The sequence below is a fragment of the Numenius arquata genome, chromosome Z (assembly GCF_964106895.1).
Source record: "Numenius arquata chromosome Z, bNumArq3.hap1.1, whole genome shotgun sequence".
In the NCBI taxonomy this organism is placed as follows: domain Eukaryota; kingdom Metazoa; phylum Chordata; class Aves; order Charadriiformes; family Scolopacidae; genus Numenius; species Numenius arquata.
Genome location: NC_133616.1, coordinates 41589823 through 41615560, shown reverse-complemented (window position 1 = coordinate 41615560; position 25738 = coordinate 41589823). Strand labels below are relative to the sequence as shown.

The following is a 25738-nucleotide window of genomic DNA, read 5'->3' as shown; positions in this document are numbered from 1 at the left end:
AATGGATGTCAAGACAAGGAGTTTGCAGGCCTATGTTGGGGAGGAGTTCCTGCCAATCCCATAGTGAAGAGTTGCCAGACCTTCATTCTGCATGTGTATTAGTGTACTGTAGGTTTTCCTTTCTTCCCCCCCCCCCCTTTTTCCTTTGGTAACTTTTGCTCTGTCAAGCCTTTTAAATTCTTTCCTGGTGCTTTACGTGCAAGTTCGTGCCATCTGCATGTGTACCGTAACCTCACAGCACAGCTGTGTTGGCAGGTTACTGTTAAAATGGCACTTGAAAAGTCCAGTTCTTATTGGTAAGAGGAAGAAGAATGAGCAAATGTGCTGCTTAGAACTACGAGCTGACCTGAGCACTGGCAGTCTGTCGCCAGGATTAAATTGGTCATAATTTCCCATGCAAAAGAATTGAGGGCCTATGAAATTTCAGGATGGCAGTTTATCTGGGGTAGAGCTGCCTACCATCCTGTTACTGCATGAGACAGAGAGATTTCAAATGTTTGTTCTTGTTTTGAAATTGTTTACATGCTGAAGTGCCATATATGTGAGTTAAAGGCCGTTCTAAGGATTTAGGAGTATGTCTTCTATATAATGCCAGTAGGCCCAGTGAAACTTTGGCGAATTTAGATGTTCAGGTGACAGCAAAGCTTTTTTTCCTTCAGAGTGCATTTTTAAAAGTGAATCATAAAATGAGTATGTTTCTAAAGGGCAGCAGTTTCTTACAAAACTGTTTTTCATTTCAACATAAAATAGTCTGTTAATGTACTCAGTGCAAAGTATGCTATTTAGTACTTTTAAACTTAATGCAGGAGAAATTTCTGTTCATGAGATGGACTTATCTCCGTAAAATCAGAAAAAATTACTTTTAAATTTGATGTTGTTTTATTTTGTGCTATTGTGTCTGGTTTTATTCTTGCTTTTTATCAATGCAGTCTTCAACAATGTTTAATTTGGTAATACCTCATACTTTAAATACTGAAGTTCTCATTAGCTAATTGTTTTAATGCCTAGATGTTTGAAAATCCCAGTTCAAGCACCAGGAATGATAAACAAGGGATCTTTTGGGGATTGCATGTTACTTGAGTTTTTCATTGGCTATGGGGAGAAACAGCTGGTTCTCTGAAATGCAGGCTAAACAGAGCAACCTGCTTAGTATTTGCAATCTTTTTGTCATGTATGTAAACTATTTCACACTTTTGAGCTTGTATCTGAGGTAAAGGTATACATATTAAATACAAAACAGTATTTCTGGTATATAGAGGATTGGTAGAAGTGTGATGATAATGGAAAAGGAATGGTGGTACCGTATTTCGCTGGCATGTTTCAAACCTTGATTCAGATGTTTTTGAATTACGATCTGTGAAAACAGATGAGATAGGGAGATTGTGTATTGATACTATTAGCATCTAACATAAAGAATATGTAGTAGTCTGATCACAGAGGTCTAATATTTTGCTGCTTTGGAGCAGATATGTCTCTTATTACCTTCTGAGGAAAATGCTGTGTGTATGACCAAGTACTGTTGTGTGAGTTTATTTTTTAATTATTATTTTCTGGAAGAGCTACTGGGTGTTTTGGAGCTCAGCACTTTTCTGCTAGTGACATTTGCTGTAATCAGGCTCTGGTTTTGAACATTTGACAGTTTTCATTACAGCCAGTCTCAAGGAGATCAGTAAGTAAATTTTATCCTAACTGTGTGATTTATGTAAGTACATATCTAGCATCTGTTAAAGCAGTTGAATGGCTTCTATGCTCAGTCCAAAGCTGAGTATGCAATGACTTAGAGTGCAATCCCTAACTAATATCTATTTTACGTAGTAATTTACCATTGCTAGGAGTAATTGTGTGGCTATATGCTGGCATGAAGTACGTATTTTATCACTTTTTGCTTAGTGAAACTCATCTGTCCAGGAGTTACCTGTGTTCACGTGTGCAGTTCAGGGACTTGTGTGGAGGTATTTTTTCGAGCTCACGTATTGCAAATATTTAATTCTGGGTAAAATAATATTCTCGGTCTGGAGTGGGATTTTGTAGTTGTTTCTTAAGTGCTATACATGATGTATATTGAAAAGGTTAGCTATAGACTTGTTATATGTAAGGGCCTGTATGGGTCTGGGGGCTCTATTTTTTTCACTGCAAATTGTAAACTCTAGATCTGAGTTACAGTCATTTCCTTAGGAGGATTAAAACTCTGTGTTTCAGGAACATTGATTTATTATCCTCTCTTTCTCTTTGGTAAGATCCATCCAGCTATGCTCAGTTTAATACAACAGGCACAGGAAAGCAAATATTAACAGGCTGACATATGTTTATATTCTCTGGGAGCCAGAGTAACAAAAGATAATTCTTACTATAAGTTCTTTTACTCATTTTTTGGGGAGGAATGGGGGCTTCTACTGCTTTGCCCTTTGGGTTCAACCGTTAATAATAACTGTTTTGTTTTCAGGTTACAGTGGTTTTGATTAAGCACGTGACCCCAGATCTTGTGTATTTTTTTGCCAGTTTACATGGGTGTAAATTACTGTATTTCAAATGGATTTATATTATTGTATTTACATGTCACTGGGTACACTTACCTGTCTTAAAGTCCCTTAAGAAATTTGTAATGGTTTGTTCTTATACTTACAATCTTTTGAGAAGTTCTTTGGCCTCCTGAGTGCCCCTGAAAAGCAGCTCTCTTTCATAATATAGCTGTATTTCTTGGCTAAGGTGTAAGTTTGCACAACACTCAGTACTAATCTTAGTATTCACATAATAAATACAAGTGAGGGATTTCATGAGGACTTTCAGCTATTAAAATTAAGCTCAAGAAAGGTTCAGTACCAGTAGATGGTTTTTGACTTCTGCTTAGGTTCTTAGCATTAAACTCTTACTCTATTTTTTAGTTATGCCCTACAAGATCCTGGCTTTTTTGAGGTTTGGCAACAGTTGTAGGTTCAAAGCCTAAGTCTGAACTTAAAAGTTAGAACTGAGGACGCATTGGATAACTATATGTTTGGTGTTCACAGCTGAGGAGAACGGTGTAAGTATAAGGGACGCTTAAGCCTGAAGGAAAGATGCTAACTGTTAAGTGTGTACAAGTGTTATATAATTTGACATCTTAATTTAGTGATCAAACTTGCCATTGTGACAGTACCTGCTGGGATGTAAATCTAATATGGTCTATGAAATGGTGAGGGATATTATGGTCATAAGTGGTCGCAGATGGTTGGACGGGCATGTACCAGCATGTGGTTCCGGTGCCCTGGAGAAACCAGAGTCATAGTCAAGGCACTGTAATAGCAAGTTATTGTGGCTTATGTCAGATCCACTGCAAAAGCTCTGGTTTTGACACCTACATGCCCATTGAAGGACTGCATGGCATTATTCAGTGAAGACTAGCTGGGAATTGACTGCATCTAGTAAGGGATACCATTCAGGATCTGATCTGCTGCAGTACTGTACTGGGACCTGGTTCTTTAGGTGCAGTGATCCGGTCCTCTGGGGCTGGGAAGATATTTTGGTCTCAAATCAGAGATTTTGGATGTAGGGACAGAAGATTTGAGAATCATATCTCTTAGAGTCAAATTTATTTTTTTAACAGCTCCCTGAAACAGCAAAACCAGGAAAGACAGGATTATCACCAGCCTGAATTAATTCACCTTTTCTGGATCAACGGGCCAAGGGGATGAGGTTTAATAAGGCCAAGTGCCGGGTTCTGCATTTCGGTCACAACAACCCCAAGCAACGCTACAGGCTTGGGGAAGAGCGGCTGGAGAGCTGCCCGGCAGAAAAGGACCTGGGGGTGTTGGTGGACAGCCGGCTGAACATGAGCCAGCAGTGTGCCCAGGTGGCCAAGAAGGCCAACGGCATCCTGGCCTGTATCAGGAATAGCGTGGCCAGCAGGAGTAGGGCAGTGATGGTGCCTCTGTACTCGGCGCTGGTGAGGCCTCACCTGGAGTGCTGTGTGTAGTTCTGGGCCCCTCACTACAGGAAGGACATTGAAGTGCTGGAGCGTGTCCAGAGGAGAGCCACCAAGCTGGTGAGGGGTCTGGAGAACAAGTCATATGAGGAGAGGCTGAGGGAACTGGGCATGTTTAGTTTGGAGAAGAGGAGGCTGAGGGGAGACCTCATTGCCCTCTAGAACTACCTGAAAGGAAACTGTAGAGAGGCGGGGGTTGGCCTCTTCTCCCAAGGGAATAACGACAGGACCAGAGGAAATGGTATGAAGCTGCGGCAAGGGAGGTTTAGATTAGATATTAGGAAGAATTACTTTACTGAAAGAGTGGTCAAGCACTGGAACAGCCTGCGCAGGGAGGTGGTGGAGTCGCCATCCCTGGAGGTATTTAAGAAACGTGTAGACGTGGCTCTTCAGGGCTTGCTCTAGTGCCCGGGATTGTGGTTTGTGGTGGGGTGTTGTGTGTGAGGTTGTGGGTGTGGGGTTTAGTTGGTGGGTGCTTTTTTTTTTTTTTTTTTTTTTGGGGGGGGGGGGGTTGTTGTTTGTTTGGTTTTGTGTGTTGTGTTTTTTTGTTTGTTTGTGGTTTGTTTTTTTTTTTTTTTTTTAATGTGGTTGGACTCGATGATCTCAAGGGTCCCTTCCAACCGCTAAGATTCTGTGATTCTGTGATTCTTTGCCTTGCTAAGCTATAGAATTTTAGTAAGGTGTAGGTCTGATTCAGATGATTTTCCTAGGAAAGCACACAGAAATGAAGGGAGTACAAAAAAGGCACCTGCATATGCACAAACTGTATGTATTGTGTGTACGCATCTGCATACGTACACACGCACCTCAAACAATGGGTGTTGGTCTTGGGAACATCTCACCTTAAAACTGTGTATTTAGATCTAAAGTAATTAACTTCAAGAATGTCCTACACTTTTTTACAGTGGTTGGAGAGCTTGCTTGTGTATAGCAAATAAATTGCCACATGGAAACCACAAACAGGCTCGTGCCGCTTTTGTGTCTTCTGATGCCAAAGCTTGAACTGCAATAAGGAGGTTACCAGGTTTCTTGTGTGGTAGCAACCTCACCTCTGGAAGTCATGCCTGGCTAGCGCCTGAATGGCAGGTTATTAGTTGAGGCATGCTGGCGTCCAAAAATGACTCCGCTACTTCTGAGTACAGGGTAGTAAGTTAAAACTGTTCCAGTGTGTGCGCTTGCTGGAAGGAGTCTCTGCTCTCTTGGTATGTTCTCACCAGGTTCAATGACCTGCAGCAGCAACAACTTGCTAACTGAGGAAATGGGATTCTTTGAAGCAGCTATGGATAGAACAAGGGGCTGCTGCAGATGAAATGGGAAGAATACCATCATCTACTTTTCTTGGGTATTTAAAAATAACTTCAGAATAATTGCCCTATATTTCTTCACCCTTGTAAACGGCAAGCAACATTTTTAAATTCTTGAATGGAAAATAAAAAGACTAGAAACTTTTATTGCTGTTTGTTAAAAATCAGGAAAAAAATACTACTTTTGAAAGCAGATTTTGCTAGGATTTATTATTACTGGTTGCTAAAGCTTTCTATAACTCAGTGCAAAGACAACGCTCATCATCTTGTGCTTGCAATGGAAGATTGTCATGGTGTACAAAGCTCACAGTTGTAAATAGTGGCTGTCATCCTATGATGTTAAAGTTTGAAGTTATATAAGGTAACCTTCAGAGCTTGCCTATATCTATATTAATGTGGTGTGAGTATGGATTTTTCCTTTTTCACCTCCTCTTTTCCAATAACATTTAAAAAAGAAAGCTGTGGGGCTGCTGAATTCAGGGAGAACCGAAAAAGTGGAGGATGAGGACAGTCTATATAATTGGCAGTTAAGATTAGTATGTGGGGGCTTGGGGATTTTGTTTGTTTTGTTTGTGCTTTGACTAGACACTAAGTTTGTTTCTAGCAATCCATAGTCTTACTGGCAGATTCCAAAATGCCTACCTGCTATCTTTTCTGATATCAAGTCAGTACTTTTATCCTTTTTTTGACCATCAGTAACTACATAGTACTGCTAATCAAAGAAATCTGTAGGAGAGTAGTGGAAGATCTGCAATCTGTGGTCCAAAAACCTACACTAGATTTGGGTGGTATGCAGAACTGGATACGCAGCAGCTGTGATTTGATCCCAATCAGCCCCTGAGGTGACTGTTTCCATTTAGTCACTACTCCTCTGGGCAAGATCCTGTTCTGTCCATCTCTCAGAGCTGTGCAGGACTGGTGGGGTTCAGGTTCTTCTCTTGTCCTCTTTGTGACCCAAATAGCCTTTCCAAGCTCAATGTTATTTTGGGTGAACGGAAGTCTTATACAAGGTGCCCCTGCCTCTGGGGACAGTGTTTCAGTCAACTTCCAAATTCTCCCTACCCCACTGCTATGTTCTTTTGGGCTGTGTTTTTATCCACCCCTCTGTAGAATCACAGAGTCTTGGAGACTGTATTGTCCATGCCCCTGATCAAAGCAGGGCCACCTGGAGCAGGCTACTCAGGACTGTGTCCAGTTAGGTTTTGAATATCCTCCAAAGACAGAGACAACCACCCTGGACAGACTGGTTGCATGTTCAGTCACTTTAACATGAAAAAAAGTTTTTTTCTTGGGTTTAAACAGAATTTCTTGTATTCCAGTATATCTTCACTGCCTCTTGTCCTGTCATTGGGCACTGCTAGAAGAGTCTAGCTTCATCTTCTTTACTCTCACCATCTGATATTTATACACACTGATGAGACCCCCCTGAGACTACTCTTCCCTAGGGGAAACAGCCCCCGCTCTCTCAGCCTCTCCTCATGTGAGATATGCTTCATTTTAGGGGACCTCCACTGGACGTAAACTTCAGTATGTCTCTCCGTTTTAATGGGGAGCCCAGACCTGGACCCTGCACTCCATACGTGTCTCATCAGTGCTGATTAGAGCAGAAGAATCACCTCCCATGGCCTGCTGGCCACACTCCTCCTAATGCAGCTCAGGAGGCTGTTGGTTCATGTTCGACTCCGTGTCCACCAGGACCCCAAGGGGGTCGTGCTGCTTTTCAGAGGGGTGTTCAGAGGGGTGTCGTGCTGCTTTTCAGGGGGGTGTTCCTTCCCGTTTGCCTTTGCTGAACTTCATGAGAACAGGTCTGGTTCTCCGGCCTGTTGAAGTACCCCTGAATGGCAGCACAGCCATCTAGTGCATTTCCAAGTTGTAGATCTCTCAAAGATATAAGGTAGTTATGTTTAGAAGACAGAGCTTATTTCAGGTAAACCTCAACAAGCATGAGTTCCGTGCCATCCCATTTAGTGCTGGTAAATGTAACAATTTAGAGGCACTTTTCCCTTTTCTTGAAGTTCTGCCCTTCCTTGCAGTCACCATTGCCAAACATACTTGTGAGAAGTAACCTAATAATGCTTAGTAAATAATATTATGCTTACTAAGTAGTATTCAGCATAATTTTCTACAGTTAGACTACTTTTTGTTAATTTGTTTTCCTGTTCTGCTTTGAAGTTGAATTTCAAAACTGTGTATGATCAGGAAGCATCTTTGCCACAAGCTGCCTGTCTCATATTAAACTTCTCCCCTGAATATAAGATGTTGCTTTAAATCTAACTACTAAATTAACTAAAAGATAGTTCTTTAAATAGTTCTTGTGTCCTGGAACATGAAGATCAAGTGTATTTAACCTTTGGTTATAAGTGAAGTTGCAGCATTTCTTCCTATGAGATGCTCTGATATGTTGGATACTGGGGGAGCATAGAGTTTGAAAAATAGAGGTGAAATGTCATATATAAGCCCACAAAATTAAAGCTCCCTTTAAGTGGATTTCTTAGCTCAAAATACAGTATTATGTTATTCAATGACAGGAGGAAAATTCTTGTTTGCATTGTCAAAAAGTTAGACCCAGTCCCTCCGCAGATCAAACTGTTTTTTCATGGGTTTCTATAATTTATTCCATTTCAGTTGGTTGGATTCTGGCAAAACCTAGGCAAAAACAGTTTTGGGTGTTTTTTTTTAAGGAAAGCTTATTTTACAAAATATTCTATTAAAAACTCTAAAGCCTTTTGAAAATCCTGTTACATGATCCTGATCACAAATGATTAGTTGTTTACTTAGCATCTCTGGTGACTGCAGATGACATGTGAGTATAGTCAAGTTCTCCAGAGTGTCCCATTCTTTGGCAAATTTGCAATGTAAGGGGTTTCCTGCTCTTTTTAGTTTACACTTTTTGCAAGACATGCGCTCTTAACATATGCTGTTGCCAAGTACCATACAGGAGTTGCCTAGTTCAAGATGTTTGATGATGCTACAGACTTAAGGAGTTGCTGCATGCTTTCTGCTTCCTCGACCCTAAAGGATTTGGAGTTACTTTGGCTCTAGGATGTCAAGTGAGAGGAGAGGATGGCTGGAATGGGATTTTGTCCTTGGTGATGCCTAGGTAGCAGAACTGGTCGTTAAGATTGAAAGACTGAAATTCAGATGGTGTTTGCATTTGTCATTCAAAGACTGTGTCAGTAAACATTGCTCAGTACAATTTAATGATTCAAAGCTATGGGAGATCAAAAAACTGTTAATATGTGTGGAATCCCCTTTAAGAAAGTTATTTCACAGCCAAAAGTGTTTGTCCACTTTGTATCTGTGCATATAAGGTGGAAAAGTTAGAAGAAATGTTTTGAGAACAATTTTGTTTGTACTTTAAAGATTATTTGGTTTCAGCTTAACATTTTGGATGATAAATTCATTGCTTATCAGCAAATTGATAAGCAATCTAGTAAAGTTCTTTGGCTTTTTATAAATACTTAAGTACTCTCTTCCTGAAATGGGAATTTGTATCTTTTCTCAGTTGTATGTAAGTACCCATAACAGAGTCCTGTGTTCCCTGCACAGGACCACGATGGGAGCCGGTGTTCTCTCTTTTTGGAAGCAAATGAAAACATAACTGTGGCAACAGCAAATTAGTGTCCTTGTGTTCAGCAGCACAAAGTGGTAATGTAAGGTCTGACTAATTAAGGATAATATCAGAAAATGCTTTAGAAAAACAATTTGCACTTTGTGTATTTGAGCAATATATTATTACTGTACAGGGTGGGAGACTACTTGTGATTTAAAGGGAAGTCAAGAATAATTAGTGTTAAATTTTTTTTTAAATGATTTCAGACAAGTGTCTAAGTTTCATATAAAGTCAAGAGAACTTAGGGTGCAAAATTGCTCAGATCTTTCAGAAGCTCTATGGGGAGATCTTTCAGATCTCAGATTTCAGATCTTTCTCTCCTCTATGGGGAGAAAAAAGAAAGTGGTAGTTTGACTGTTAAGTTTTGGTGGGAAAGTTCTATTTAAATCAAGTGCTTACTGTATCAACCTATACATGTTTGTAAGATGACCTGGCAAAACTTTTGTGTAGTTCTGAGGAAGTGTTGTTAGATTAGGGTTTAGACTACACCTCAAATTAATCTTTTGATAAAGCTCAAAATCTGTGAATGCGGAGTGCTGCTGATCTCCCACTTCTGCTTTTTGTCTTGTGAGTAACTTGGGCTTTTGGTTTTGTCCCACGTCTCACAGGTCTTGTCCAGATATTTCCACACCTCCTCTTGGGTTTGTGCCAAATACACATGCAAAAAGCTGAAGTTCAGCTCTGTGGTCACCATTCACATGACACTGAAGTGGTTTGTATTTCACTGGTGGTCTAACTTTAAGACAATGAGGATGCCGGCTGTGTGAGAAGTTTTAACTGTCCTTACATAGTGAAGCAGAAGTGCATTATGGCTTCTGATTTCAAATCTGGTTTCCAAATTCTCTCCTGTCTTCACAGCTGGTTTAATTAATGTGGAGAATGTAAGCAGTGAACGTGACATGTGAGCGTCTTGAATTCATTTCACCTTGGTTTTGGAAAGATCTGCTCCCAGCCCTACTGGAAGGACACAGAGGAGCTCTTCTGGCAAATCTAAGGCTACGTACGGATACACAGTGTTTAGCTGCTGACTACATAAAGTTTCTTTCAGATTCTAGCTAGACTTCCTGGTGTGGTGGGTTTTTGTTTTAATCTTTTTATTTGTAAGCACCTTTTTTACAACAGCATAAATATCATCAGCAGTTGAAATTAAGAATGCTTGTCATATGCTGTCACTCCTACTTTGCATATTTGTCATCTGTAGCTGTAGCTATGTAAAGAACAACTTTCTCTCCTGCCATGTTAAAAAAATTATTGATGCGTTGTTGCCATCTTTTCCTTGTAGCTAAAAGGAGCCATTATCATGGTTCTCATAATTCTTTAGTGCAAGTTTGTGTTTCCTGTAATATTGGATTCCTTCTAGGCTTTTCTCTCTGTCTTTAGTTTTAAAATAGTCTGTCAGAGTAGGGAAAGTAAGAAACAAGGAGATAAAAGACTGAACACGTATTCAAAATTGCTGTGTGATGTGGATGGGGATGGAAGGAGATGCACATGACATTTTAGTGGTGGTAACTTCCAGGTGTCCTAGGAGCAGGGAGCTACTGCCACACTGGTTCGCTAGACACAGTGGACCTTAAATTCCTCTTGGCTCTTACGGATGCAGTAGCAGAGGTTGGCCTTGCCAAGTGGCAAAGTTTTGCTGATCAGCTTTACTTGCTGTGTTTCTATACAATGCAGAAAGTGGGTGTTGCTGTCACTGAACTTGTAGAAAGAAAGTGTCGGGATGAGAGCTTTTTTTGGGGAAAAAAATAGTAAGGGGGCATTGCATGTGCTAAGCAAATTGGAAAGTGGTGGTATGAAGAGCAGTCATATGTTTACCAGCTTTAATAACTTGTGTGCCCTGTTAGTTCTAAATGATTTTAAAATGTTCAGAAGTTGCTAAGTAGCTGCTGTGACAGCCTAAGTTTTTAACTTAAAAAGTCGTGTGTATTCACTGTCCTTAACAAGTACAAGCATACGACTTAGCAGCACTGGGGTCATTCCCTCCACCCTTGCCTTTCCATATACCATGGGAGTCACTCCTTGAGCACCGACACTCAGTTTTGACATGGCTGTTGTGACAATGCAGGGAAGGAGTTCCGTTTGTCTAAGCAAAGCCACACATCAGTTGTATTGGTTTTTAGAGGCTTCTGCCGTTAGAAGTCAGGTGTGGATTTCAGGAGCTACATTAACAACAGCGTTAGTTGTTAACGGGTTTTTTTCTACTGTTATTGAGAGTCATAGAATCATAGAATTGTCTAGGTTGGAAGGGACCTTTAAGATCATCTAGTCCAACCATCAACCTAACTCTGATAAAAAAGCAAAACAAAACGACAAAACAAAACAAAAAGTCAGTTTCAAAGTGTTGGGATGAACATTTGGGAAGAAAAGGTTTGTCCTACCACTGAATGTAAGAAATAGTTTTCTTTGTAGCGGTTATCAAGGCTAACTCTGTACAGAGAGTAGAAGAGATGAAACTCAAGGGATGAGTCTGGTTGACATTTAGTCATTTATGGTAGATGAGGCACTTAACTAGTTTGTTTTGGCACTTGCATTTGCACTGGTCCTGTTCCTTCCGCTAACAACTAACAGAGTATAGTCTAGCAAGACAAGAACGTGTATTTGGAGTCCTTGCTGTCTGACGGATTTTGTCAGTTTTAAACAAGCTTTTTCTCATGTTTAATTTTTGTTCCTGCTTGTTACAGTACTTCCTATTACACACACAACACCAAGAATATAAACTGTTACTGGCATAATCCGGGACATCCTGCACCAGCAAAAGATTTTCCATTTGGAAGCTATTTCACTGTTTCCTTTTATTAAGTAGAAAAAGGGACTTTTAAAAAAAATTTAAAGAATATACTAAGTTTGAATTAAGAGAATGCATTTCCATGCTGAAAGCTGGTTGTTATCTATTGTGAGGATTGAGAAATCCCAGAAAATAGGGAAATTTGGTACAAGGAAAAGATATGAGTGTACCTTTTGTTCTGCTTCCTTAAACATGCATTTGTTCCATCAGATACATAGTCCCAGTTTAGCGTAATGGAACGTGAAGCCTGGATTAACTCTGAAGTGCTTGTAGCCCACAGAGATTTGCTTACAAATCTCTTACAAGCACAGCCACTTCTTCATTGTCAGCTGAGGGAAATGAAACATACGGCACCCATCAAAAACACAGCTTGCAGGCTTGTCTGGACCAGCCTGCTTCCCTGAAGAAAGGGAAGAAAGACAACGGTACCTGGGAGGAAGCTGTGGCAGGATTAGGAAACTAAATAGCAGTGTAGGACGGTTACATGATTTCTTGTAGTTTACGTTGGTGTTACGATGATTAAAAGGAGTATACTTCAGTTTGCTAAAGTCAAAAGGTAGAATTTGCTGACTTTTCAAGGAGGATTCAATTCAGTGTGAATATTGGAGATAAAAACAGCTAGCAGATTTAGCTTTTCCAGGAATACCAGTACAAGTACATTTAGAAGTTAATAAACTTCATCAAAGAAGAAACTGAATGATTTTTATTGTCTAGTAGGTGAAAAGCACAAGTTAACAATCATGGGATGAATTTGGGAGAAAGAGGAAAGGTGAGGGAAAACCTCAGAAACTTCAGTATGTGTCACTCAAATTAGTTCCTCGATATTATTTCTATTGATTGTTATTGTGCAGTAATATCTTAATCATGAAGGATAATTTAGAAATAAGCGAGACTATTGCAAAGTGGAGAAGCATTGCTGTGCCACTGTACGCAATTGTCTCAGGCTTACCGATTCTCTGCGTGCTTGCCTCTGTAAAACTTTTCATTATAAACTATGGCAGCTTGACCTTCATTAGCATTTTCATTAAGCTATTCAATAAAGCGGCATTTAAATTATCTTATTCACTTAGGAATTTTCCATTTTTTTAAAAAATATGAAGAATATTCAAGCGTCGGAACAGGCTGCCCAGGGAAGTGGTTGAGTTGCCATCCCTGGAGGTATTTAAAAGACGTGTAGGTGGGATGCCGAGGGACATGGTTTAGTGGTAACTTGGCTGTGCTAGTTGGACTTGACGATCTTAAAGGTCTATTCCAAACAAAACGATTCTATGATGCTAATATTTAAAAATTAAAAACTACTGGTTGGTGTTGGTAATCTCCTTAGATTACTACTGTTGGGTTTTTTTCACTTTTTCACTAGTTTTTCTGCATTGTGTAGGAAATTATTCTACTATAGTGTAACTGCCAGCTTTACAGTGTTTTGGGGATTTTTGTTTGGTTTGTTTTTCCTGTGACTAAAGCCAGCTGTAGTCCATCCAGTAAAGAGTGAGAGAACTTTTCCAGTTCTGTTCTGGGGCTCAACACAGACTATTTCCACATCCCCACCGTATTTTTGCCTCTCACAGAAGTGATGAGACTTGTTGGTTTTGGCTGGGTAGTTTTCTTCTGTCCACTTTCTCATTTAATCTCTGGGAGAGAGAGGGAGATGCATAAACATACAGAGATGAAAAAATAAGTGCCCACTTATCTTTCTAGCCTGTACATTTGAACCTGCTGTGCACAAATGCCTTAGGCTTTTCAGCACAGAGATCGCTTGGTGCCAGAAAGAATGAAAGCTGGTTGCCGTGAGCCAGGTGGCACAGCAAGTTTTGAAGGTTTGAGGATCAGCTGTCACAGCAGAGTTCTGCTGCCTCAGTGAGCCACCCATGTGTGTCAAAGGCAGGATGTGGCCTTTTATGGAGGGAGGTTGCTGTAAAGGGACACGCACGTCTTGGGGTTTGTTATTATTGTGATTTAACCCCAGCTGGCAACTAGGACCACGCAGCCACTTGCTTACTTCTGCCCCTCCCCAGTGGAATGGGAGAGAATTAGAAAAATGAGGAAAACTCATGGGATGAGATATAGACGGTTTAATAAGTAAAGCAAAAGCCATGCACACAAGCAAAGCAAAGCAAGGAATTTATTCAACTGCTTTCCATGGGCAGGCATGTGTTCAGCCATCCCCAGGAAAGCAGGGCTCCATCACGTGTAATGGTTATTTGGGAAGACAAATGCCATCACTCTGAATATCCCCTCCTTCTTCCTTCCCCCAGCTTTATACATGACATCATATGTTTTGGAATATCCCTTTGGTCAGTTGGGGTCAGCTGTCCAGGCTGTGTCTCCTCCCAACTTCTTGTGCACCCCCAGCCTACTGCCTGGTGGGATGGTGTGAGGAGCAGAAAAGGCCTTGACTACTTAGCAACAACTAAAAACATTAGTGTATGATCAACGTTATTTTCATCCTACATCCAAAGCTTAGCACTATACCGGTAAGAAAGTTAACTCTATCCTAGCTGAAACCAGGACAGTTATGAAAGAACATCTCATGCCTTAGCATGTTCTGTGTACCACAGCTAGAAATGAGTGTGTGTACTGGCTTCCAGTAACATGTTTACTGGGAATTTTAATACGATTCTAAATTTGATCATAGTATGGGCACCTTTCTAAGGCGTTAATAGCAAATTTTGTATGTTTTTCTAATCACCCAAACCTCTTATCTCAAACACACCTTTTTTTTTTTTTTTTTTTCCTGGGCATGTGATATTTGTAAACAAGCACATCCTGAGGCTCAGTACATTAATGTTGTAAGGTTACCTTTGCTGAAGTCAGTCACCTGCAATGTGCCCAGGAATTGTAGCCACAGCACTAAAAGCACTTGGCAGTAAGCACTGGGGAAGTGTTATGGAAAGTCTGTCTTTGGTTTGTGTGTATGTTGCAGTCAGTTTAAAGTCAGTGTTTGGAACATATGAATGTTTCCTGAAACAGCTGCTGTTACAGTGATGAAAAAGCTTTGTATAAATGTGTGCATGTATATAGTTTATTTCCTATTTTATAACATCAAGCTCAGTTGCTCTTGTTACTTTTGTCTAGTAGTGAGGTTTTACTGTTCACTAACTGCAGCGTTCACTGTTTTATGGGTTAATCTGGAAAAGGTACTTGAACTAAAACAGTAAGATATTAAAGTAAGGTATTGAGCTGAAACAGGACACTGATGCAGAGAAAGACTCAAGAATGATAGATCAGTCATTGCCTTTCTCAGCTGTCTCACAGTAAGTTACAAGGTGGGGTTACTGACAATTGTATTTTGCAGGCAAATTTTGCCTCAACTTTGGTGTCTTTCTGGTGCAAATACAGTGTAAATTTGCCTCATCCTTCTGTTCAATAAATGAAGTTGCCAAAAGCTGGGTTACGATGTGGACTAATGGACATGGCTCATAAACCTAGAGAGATGGCCTTGAGTAGCTAACTTGAGTTTGAAGTGGGTGGCCTCTGTTCTGAAGGAAAGTATTTGGGGAATATTCACTGTCAATAAATTATGAGGAATGTGAGACTGTTGTGATTGATAAATGAAACAATTTACACACACACACACCCTCTCCCCTCCTTCCCCCACCATCTGCTGGTGTAATTCCTGAATGTGGTATTAATTGTGGCATAAGTTTAAAACTTGCGAACTAGCTACACCAGTGAATTTGGATCTTAATGGAATTATTAAGTTCAGAATGAAGAGTAAGGAAAGGGACAGATGATTCTGTCTTACTTGAAAGGGAAAGGAGCTCAGCTGCAGAGAGTATTTAGGAATCTTCATTCCTATATAAATCTGTTAGGACTAAGGTAAGTTGTGCACTTACAGCTTTAGTATGATGGTATTTTTCTGGGGTTTAGTTCCACTAGCTTCAGTGAGTTACTTCTGAGTCCTGTTGGCGCAGGAGAAAGAACTGAGCTGAAAGGTTATGGCCTTGTGGAATAAGCTTTACACATTTGTCTCACTGGAAGATTTCAGCTGTTACAGTTTCAGACTCAGCTTTGCGTTTGTTGGATATATAACTTTTTCACAGCTACAGAAATTTTCTAGAGCTTTGCTTTCAGTTCTCTGTCTCTAAAAACAGTTTGTGGTTTGTTTGTTTTGTTTTGTTGTTTTTTTAAACTTTTATCTTTCATTTTTTATAAATGAGTTGTATGCTTTGTGTAGAATCTCCTTATGTAAATGGGTATCAAGTTCAATTTTTTGGAAGTGCATAAGATGAATGATCTTACTGATATGAGAACATTACCCAAGGAAAGCATGATTAAATGACAGCTGGACAGTTTGAAGTAGTCTTATGTTTGCATGCCCTGGCTCTCAGTGGGGACCTCAGCCACCCTGATATAAGCTGGAGGGACAACACTGCATGGCATAAGCAATTTAGGAGGTTCCTGGAGAGTATTGGTGACAAATTCCTGACGCAAGTGACAGAGGAACCAACAAAGAGAAGTGGTCTGCTGGACCTCATATTCAAAAACAAGGAAAGACATGTTGGTGATGTGGAGGTGGAAGGCAGCCTTGCCTGCAGTGACGATGGAGCGGAGCAGAGTGGAGGGAGCAGCGCAAAAATCGAGATCACAACCCTGGACATCAGAAGATCAGACTTTGGCCTCTTCAGGGATCTGCTTGAAAGAGTGACGTGGGATAAGGAGTTGAAGGGGAGGGGGATGCAAGAAAAATGGTTGATACTAAAGGATCACCTTCAAGCTCAAGAACAGTCCATCCCAACAAACAGGAAGTCAAGCAACAAGCCAGAAGGGCTGCATGGGTGGATAAGGAGCTCTTAGCAACACTCAGATGTAAAAAGAGACTATATAGAAGGTGGAAGGATGGACAGGTAACTGGGGAGGTATATAGAGATGCCGTCTGAGAATGCAGGAATGAGGTTAGGAAAGCCAAAGCCCGAGTGGAGTTGGGTCTAACTGGTGGATATCAAAGGCAACAGTAAAGGTTTCTATAAGAACATAAGGAGCAAAAGGAAGACTAGGGAACATGTGGGCCCATTGCTGCATGGGGCAGAGGCCCTGGTGACACAGGACGTGGAAAAGGCTGAGGTACCAAATGCCACCTTTGCCTCAGTCTTTACTAATAAAGACATCAGAAAAGTCTTCAGAAATCTAAGGACCTGGAGAGCAGGCAGAAAGTGTGGAGCAAGGAAGAGTTACCCTTGGTGGAAGAGGATCAGGTTAGAGAAGAATTAAGCAAACTGCACATAAATCCCTGGGCCGTGGTGATTCAGTAAGGTTTTTGACCCTGTCTGTCATAAGATCCTCCCAGAGAAGCTGATAAAGTATGGACTGGATGAGCTGGCAGTGAGGGTGAATTGAAAACTGACTGAGTGGCCAGGTGCAGAGGGGGGTGATCAGTGGCACAAAGTCTAGTTGGAGGCCAGTAACTAGTGGTGTACCCCAGGGATCAATACTGGGTCCAATCCTGTTTAACATCTTAATATATGATCTGGATGATGGGCCAGCATGTACCATTAGCAAGGTTGCTGATGGCACCAAGCTGGGAGGAGTAGGTGATAAACCAGAGGGTCGTGCTGCCATCCAGACCCCTAGGACCTCAACAGGCTGGAGAAATGGGCTGACAGGAATCTCATGCAATAAACAGAGGGAAGTGCAAAGTGCTGCACCTGGGGAGGAACAACCTCAGGCACCAGTTACTGTGGGCGGGCTGGCTGGGTGGCTGGAAAGCAACTTGGCAGAAATGGCTTCGGGGTCCTGGCGAACACCAAGTTGAAGTCAAGCCAGCAGTGCGCCATTGCAGCAACAAAGGCTAATTGTATCCTGGGCTGCACTAGGAGGAGTGTTGCCACCAGGTGGAGGGAGGTGAAGAGTCTGGAGTGACTTAGAATAATGGAATGAAGACTAACTTGATCCTGAGCTTTTAGAGCACAAAAGACCAGAATGAGCTAGGGAACTTCTGCTTTACATAATTGTTCCTCACTCAAAATTTATGTATTTAAGCTTTTTTTGGTTTTCTAAGAATCCTGCAATTGAATGGCTTACTTGCAGTTATATTGTCACTTCCACCTTTGTATTTAGTAGCAGAAATAACATTGAAATAGTGAGTTATGTAGGTGCCAAATAAGTGGTGCCAGTGCAGAAGCAGACGTTCAGCTATATGCATAGCACTAGTCCATATGGAATTATAAATAATTTTTAAAAAGTACTTTTTTTTCTCTACAGAGCTTTTGATGGTGATTATTAAATACGTTTGGAGTCTCTTCCTCTGTTAATATAACTTCAGAAATTGCAAAACTCTTATTCTTAATCATGTTCCCTGTCATCAACGGGGGAAAAGTCACCAGAATGTGCTTTCAACATGTGGGATTTTAGAATGAATGAGAGCTGTTTCCCTGGTAACAGATGTGGAAGATGGTTCTGAATCCTACAGAATATGAATGGAGTACCTGAAGTACTGGAGTTTGTTGGAGTTGTTTTTTTGGTTGTTTCCTTCCCAGCCCCCATCCCCACCAAATTTGTTTCTTTATACATTTATGGTGGGGTTTTTTTGTATTGTTGGTTACTAAAAAGCGCCAGATAATACTTCAAAATATTCCTTGCCACAGATCTCAGGAATGCTCATGGGTAAATGAACAAGAGAAGTGAAAACACATTTTATTTTTGGGTTACATTCGTACTGGAAGAAAACAAGAACTAACCATGTATGAGTCGTAGAGATGAAATCTGCTTTGGCTTTTCCCCAGGTCATTAAAAACACTGTCTTGTCCCTGCCTCATAGTAGTGGATATGGTTGTGACTTTGTTTTCTTGTAACGGTGTGCATTACATTGTGAAGCTAATTTCAGCATTTAATATGATACTTCCATGAAAGTAGTTAACAGAATGGGCAGAGTAATCCTTAAAGATTGCTGAATGACTCTAAATATTTTCCCTTCTGCTAACCTCAAAAATTTCCTTTCTCTTCTGCATAATTTTTCTGTGTCTGTTGTTTTGAAAAATGTAAGCTTTTGTTACTCTAGCCTTATAAATTTTCAGTAAATCAGGTTTATTTACTTGAAAGCCATTTTTGTTATGCCCACATTTGCTCACTAGCACCATTTAGTTCTGTAAATCAAAGTGTTAATCCTGCAGTTATAGGAAGATGTTTCCTTCTGTCAGTTGAACAAGCCTAACAACTGCAATACAAATATTGCAGATCCTATTTAAATAGAGTTCCATTTTTAATGCAAGCAACAAATCTAGTTTAATTACTAAATGTTGGTATCTTTGTTCTCATAATTATTTCTGCCTATGTAAAGAGAGTCAGAAATGTGGCCTGTCATGGAGGCTTGAGAGCAGAGGCTTGAGGCTACAGATTTTTGCAGAGCTGGTAAGTCAGCTATAGCTATAAACATGATTCTGTCAGTGAGCCTTTCCAGTGACCACTCATAATGTGAGAAGTTTAATACTAGATTCTGCTCTAAAGGTGGCATCAAACACTACTTTTACGACTCTGTTCCTTACCTTTTTGTTTTACTTGTGGCATTTTGACTTCATTGTGTTTATCATGCTTGACAATAGGGACAATTGGGAAGGTAATACCAACTTCTCTTGCTTCTGCTGGGACTACAGGACTTGCTCATGCAAATATCCAGTGACTTAGCCGTTAGCAGCACCACAGCTGTTGAGTGAGACCAAGCTGCCAGGACAAGAGTGAAACCTGTTGTCATGCAGCAACAGTTAAAATATATTTGCTTACTAACTGACCTACATTTATTCAGGTATGGCATGGGCAGATCTATACTATAGATGAAGGTACCATTGCCATTTGAGAGCCGATAATGGTGAAGAGCAACTGGCACCCAGGATTTACAGTAGGCTTTATCACCTCTGCCGAAGCTGCTGTTCCGCTGTTCTTAATGGTGCTAGGATTAGCAAAACTAGTTAGTTAGCTTTGCTCTGTCCTTAGCAGTTGCAGCCTTCTAGCTTTGTTATGGCTGTATTCGCAGTCTGCTCATTGACTTAAGTTGCACATACAAAGTCCTTATGAGAATGAGAGCATAGACTTGTGTTGTTTGGGGTTTGTTTGGATTTTTCTTTGTTTTTCAATACCTTGTTTCCTCCATAAAGAATTGAGATATTAGACTTGGAAAGAAAAGCTGTCAGGCAAAGGAAGAGTTAAGGACAGAAGAGACAATGGCCAAAACAGATATAATGTTTTCTTCCTTGAATTAACTGGCAAAATTCCAATATTTCTTCTTATTGAGAAAGTGGATTGGGTGTGTAACACTTACCTATGTAAGTCAGTACATAGTCAGTAGTTGGAAGCAGAAAAAAAATGAATGCTTGAAGGAAGATAAATACGTGACCATTAACTACTGAATTTACATCTCACCTTTTGAGAATAGTCTGTCTCTTGGCCTAGTTGGTAGAACATGTATTCCATATTTTGGCAGTAACGATTCAACAGATCATTTCCTGAAGGTGAATGTGGTAAATGTATTCCGGGCAAGTGCTTACCACAAATGTCACTAAGGAGTAAAGTACACTTTGCTTGGGTTTTTGGGGTGCTTTTTTTTTTGTTTCCTTGCACACAGATAATCTTTTTAAACTTGTAATAAAAGAATTCTAGCACCTTGGAGGTATATAGCCATGTTTTAAAGTGCCCCATTCTCTATTGCTTCTAGGATGAATGGCATTAAGAAGTGATTATGTACCTCCAAGGTATATAATACATCCACATTTTATTGTTGTTTTCTACACTTTCTGTACTACCTGCTCTTTATTACCCTATTACCATTTTTATTATTTGTAATATAAAAACTATACTCCATTTTCTTAAGCCCCATTGCCTGAAGTCTTAAAACACAAGTTCCAATTTGCATGTCTCCATTTGTTTTCCAACTATTTTAATTAAAAAGATACTCAATCCAAATCTGATCATGCATGCACTTCCATCCTGAAATGCAGTTATCTTTGGCTTAATATCTCGCAAGTGTGCATGTTGACATGACTACTCCATATTCAGCCTTTTTCAAAGCCCTGCCACTTTTTAAACATGCTTTAAAATGATGCTCTGTCAAGATGTGCTTCAAAAGCCTCGTTTCATGTTAAGCTAATGAGCCCTGAAGATTTTTTTAGATTGCTTATTGAGAATGGAGAAACAAAGAGCATGCATTACTGGATTTGTACAGAGACTCTGTATTCTGGGTTTATGACAAGAGGCACAGCTAGGCACATAAGGAGTTGCTGGAAGGAAGAATACAGAAGGAAGGCTGTGCCCTCTACTTAAGGTCAGGGTAGGGATCACAAAGCTTTTAAATCAACTAGGGTTCAGGGTTATGAGACGTTAGGGGGTAAAGCAGGATGGCTCTGTTTGTTATTTGTGTATTTCATACCACTTTATAAATTACTTCAATAGGCAACTTTTGTTTTCTGTAGGTTGATACAGATTAAATAAATCAGATAATAATAAAACATTAATCTTAAATTTCTTAAAATATTAAATTGGGTACAGGAAGGGAAGAACTCTAGCTTGGATTACAGATGATGATCTCTTCAAACTTGGCTCCATCTACCATTGGTGTTTGTGGGGCTTGGAAAAAAGCATTTCATTAAAAGTCAAAATTAGATTTTTTAAAATTTAATTTCACAGCATTGTTACATATCCCTGGCAGTGAAGTTAACAGTTGCACAATGGTTTTTCTTTAACTCAAACTTTAGTAGAGGGTACTGTTGTAATGTGATAGCACTGTTTATTCTGAGTTATATAAAAACTTAGGCTAGAAATTCAGCCTGGATTAATCAGAGGGTTTTCCTCTGAAGTATAAGGGTTCCATTGGCAGTGAAAAAAGTTGGTGGTGGGGTTTTGTTTTGTTTTTAAACTGGATTGAATTTGAATTGTATTTATGTTGACTTCTTAAAGCTGACATGCCAGGACTGCCTTTCTGACAGTTGTGATATATAATGTAACATCAGCATTTTACTAAAACAAGTTCTTCCAGGAATTTGTTTTGCATGTATTCTAGCATATATCTATGTTCCATCTCTCTCAAGTAAACCAATACAATGCCAAAATTAAAGAAATCCCAAACAATTGTTGAAGGAACACCTATATTAATCTTTTTTTACAGGAAAAATATTAAATATTTCTTATTACTTGATTAAAAAGCAATACATAATACATAAACATACTCAAATGCAGAACACTTGCCTAGGTTACCTGGGTTTTGCTTGCTATTATGGTTAATGGTTGGAGCCCTGCAGCTGCATGGTCTTACATTAAAGTGATACTGTGGTGTGCAATGGTACTGAAATACGGTATGATGAGGTGAGGACTCACAGTGTTTTCCTGCTTTGTTGTATCTGAAGATGTTATGTTCAGAGGAACTCTTTCCTCTTTGTGCTGATATGTTTTCGACACCTAGTGGTACCAGGTGTAAATTACTGAAAGTTTGTTAATGGGAATACCGTTTTACCAGCAGTAAATTCTTAGTGGAGAAATGAAGCAAATCCTATAGCTCAGCCCGAATGGCTGTTAAACTTCTCAAAAAATTCAAGTGAAGGTTTTAAGAAGAAAGTATAACAGGTATTTTTTGCTCCTGTATTGTCCTTCAGTTGGGGAAGAACAAGAAGAGGCTTTCTGTGACACTTTTATATAAAAGCTCTGTGGGATAGGAATGGATGTGTTCAGTCACATCACACTAATGCTGAATAACAGGAAATAACGGAGAAAATTAAAGGTATCGTGGAAAAGGGAAATTTTTCTGCTCAGTGTTAGTCAAGTTACTAAGGATAACTGAAGGTTGCTGGAGCATATCATGACAGTAGGCAGTGAAATGGCCAATCAAGTTAATTGTAGGTCACTATAAAGTAATGCAGAGGAAAAACAACTAGCACATGCTCTCTCTCTCTTTTAATTACTTACAATACAGATAACACCATGATGCCACTTCATAAATCTAAGTTTTGGCAGCACCTTAGTATTTGAAGTTTTGGAACTCTAGTTATATCTCAGAGGTAAAAAAAACTGAGAAAGCTTCAACAAGGGTCAAAGGGATGATCAAGCTATGGAGAATCTTCCACCTGAGAACTGAATTGACCTGGTTAGGACTGTTCAACTTAGAAGAAGTACAGCTGAAGGCGAATATGTGTGGTGGATTGACCTTGGATGACCTCCAGGTGCCCACCAAGCTTCTCTATCACTTCCCCTTCTTAACAGGACAGAGGAGAAAATATGATGAAAAAAAAATCACGGGTCAAGATAAGCACAGGGTGATCACTTACCCATTACCATCACGGGCAAAATGGACTCAACTTAGGGAAATTGATTTAACTTATTGCTAATCAATAACAGAAGGACAGTAAGAAATAAGAAGAAATCTTTAAACTCCTTCCCCCCACCCCTCCCTTCTTTCCAGGCTCAACTTCACCCCCTACTCTTCTACCTCCTCACCCTGAGCAGCACAGGGCATGGGGAATGGGAGTTGTGGTCAGATCGTAACACTTCATCTCTGTTCTTCCTCCCTCCTCATGCTCTTCCCCTCCTCTGACATGGGGTCCCTCTTACAGGACAGTCCTTCACAAACTTCTCCAACATCAGTCCTTTCCAACCGCCACAGTTCTTCAGGAAACTGCACCAGCGTGGGACCACTTCCATGGTGTGCAGTCCTTCAGGAACAGACTGCTCCAGCGTGGGTTCCCCATGGCCATAGGTTCTGCCAGCAGCCTACTTCTGCATGAGCTCTCTGTGGGTTGACACTTCCCTCAAGGCATGTCCGACCACTCTGGCAGGGGGTCCTTCATGGGCCACAGTGTGGATATCTGCTCCACCGTAGTCCTCCATGGGCTGCAGGGACACAACCTGTTCCATCATGGTCTTCTCCGTGGGCTTCAGGGGATCTCTGCTCCAAAGTAGAGGTCAGAGGTGCCTGGAGCACCTTCTCCCCACCTCCTTCCCTGGTGTCTGCAGGGCTGTTTCTTTCATGTTTTCTCACTCCTCTCTCACAGAGAGAGGAGGCACAGCTGTTGCACAGCTTTTCTTACCCTTTCTTAAATATGTAACCACAGAGGTGCTACCAGCATTGCTGATGAGCTCAGCTTTGGCCAGTGACAGGGTTCCTCTTTGAGCTGGTGAAACTGGCTCTGTCTGACGTGGGGGAAGCTTCCGGCATTTCCTCAGACAAGCCACTACTTCCGCAACTCCCCATGCCCCTGTGTAACAACACCTTGACATGTAAACCCAATACAATATGATAGAGGTTCCTAAATCAAGAGGTTGCAGAGAAGGATGGGGGGGAAGATTTTCTGAATACAAGAAACAGAAATAAAGCTGGTGGATCCATGCTCAGAACAAAGGACGTATCGTGAGTGATAGAGCTCCGAAACACCTTATGTGTCGAGGATGCAAAAAATTTCCATGACTTTAAGGTGCCCAAGTACTACCAAGTAGGTGGTATTCAGCTAATGAGCTTCTAAGCTAGGTCCTAACTTTTAAAATGCAGGGAGGGTTCTGTAGGGGAGGTGTCATATATTCTGGCCCTTCTTTTTACTCTTTTCTTGGCTGCTACTTACAAACTTGGTTGGAGATGGGACACTGCCTGAATGGACCCTTGATATGTGTCAGTGCAGACGTTTTTCTGTTGTAAGGAAAGAATAGAGGAACAAGGCTCATGTTCTGAAAAATGTTAGGAAATACATTGTTACATCCTGTAAATGGGCTTATGGCAATATGTATACGCAAAATGTTAGATGAATGGTGTAAGTTAATATATAAGTTTATAACATCTATTTCTTAGGGTTTTTTTTTAATAGAATCAGTAATTCCCAGAGTAGCTGACAGTAATGAATGCATTTTTCATAATTTCAGTTAACATGTTTTCAATCAGTATTTATATAAGAATTAGTAGAAATGTGAAACTAAGTGATGTGGCCTAATGATAAAATTCTTCCTCAAGTTTAGGATTAGGGCAGGCTTTATTGTTAAGGTGTAAAAGGTACATAAACTTTGTGCTAAGTTCTCAGTCTTGAGGAATTTGATACTCACACAAACAAAATGCCTTTCTTTCGTACTCGCATACCTTGCTAGTTTTGTAATTTGACTTCTACCTACAGGATGCTTAGATTAAACATTGTAGGATCTATTATGATAGGATACTTATATATATCTTTTACCAAAAAATCCTCCCAAACCCAGCAATACAAATATTTTGGCTAAAACAATATAGATTATGGAGAATGGAAAATTTAGAAATGATAGTACCGTTAATGGTGACCCTTATGCATGCTGAGATAAGGTGCACATCCTTCTATGTTTATTCACAAATATTCTCAACTGCCAGGATTTGCAAATACAATCTTTTTGTCTCTGTCCTCTTTCTCTCTCTTCCAGGCACAGGAGAAAGTGGCAAGAGTACGTTCATTAAACAAATGAGGATTATTCATGGATCAGGTTACACAGAAGAAGACAGGAAAGGCTTCACAAAACTGGTTTACCAAAACATATTTACTGCCATGCAAGCAATGATCAGAGCCATGGATACTCTCAAGATACGGTACACATCCAAAGAAAATGAGGTAAGGCAGTACAAAGAAAATTCTGGTTTCAGCCTATGAAATTTCAGTTTGTACACAAATTTTCTGAGTTGTAACCTTTTACAGGTAGAACCTTAAAAATCTCTATGTCTTGTGGGGAGTTTGGTGCCCCACTGTCTGATTCTTCAGAAAAACGGGGAGTTCCTAGTGGAAAAAGGAGCTGGCTAGAAAGGGAGAATTTTCAAAGTTGCAAGCTGGTAATAAGTACCAAAAAAAAAAAAAAAAAAGTTTTTTTTGGAATCTAAGTTGTAGCATTAGCCTATGCATGACAGGAGCCTGGTTTGTCAATAGAGATCCAGAATGAGGAATTTTGGGTCTATGAGGAAAACATCAGATCTGCTTGATGCTGGTATGCTTTGAAACATACCACCTGCAGCCCTTTTATGGATTTGGTAACAAGCTTTATGTACTTACTAATTTGAAAATGTAGAATGTCTTCTACAGCTGTTTTTTAGCTTCAATTATGTTTTTTGTTTCAGTGCTTATGATTATACAACTATACACAAAAATTCTACTTTGGTTAAATCAGTT

The 25738-nt window shown here is 40.1% G+C and overlaps 1 protein-coding gene across 1 annotated transcript in view; it reads left to right on the top strand.

Annotated features, from left to right (window-relative positions):
* The window catches only part of LOC141477568 (guanine nucleotide-binding protein subunit alpha-14), a 79041-nt gene that overhangs the window by 7959 nt on the left and 45344 nt on the right, over nucleotides 1-25738 (top strand). The window contains exon 2 of the mRNA XM_074166780.1: nucleotides 25005-25189. Within this exon, the coding sequence (XP_074022881.1) occupies nucleotides 25005-25189 (185 nt within the window). The remainder of the gene's footprint in view (nucleotides 1-25004; nucleotides 25190-25738) is intronic.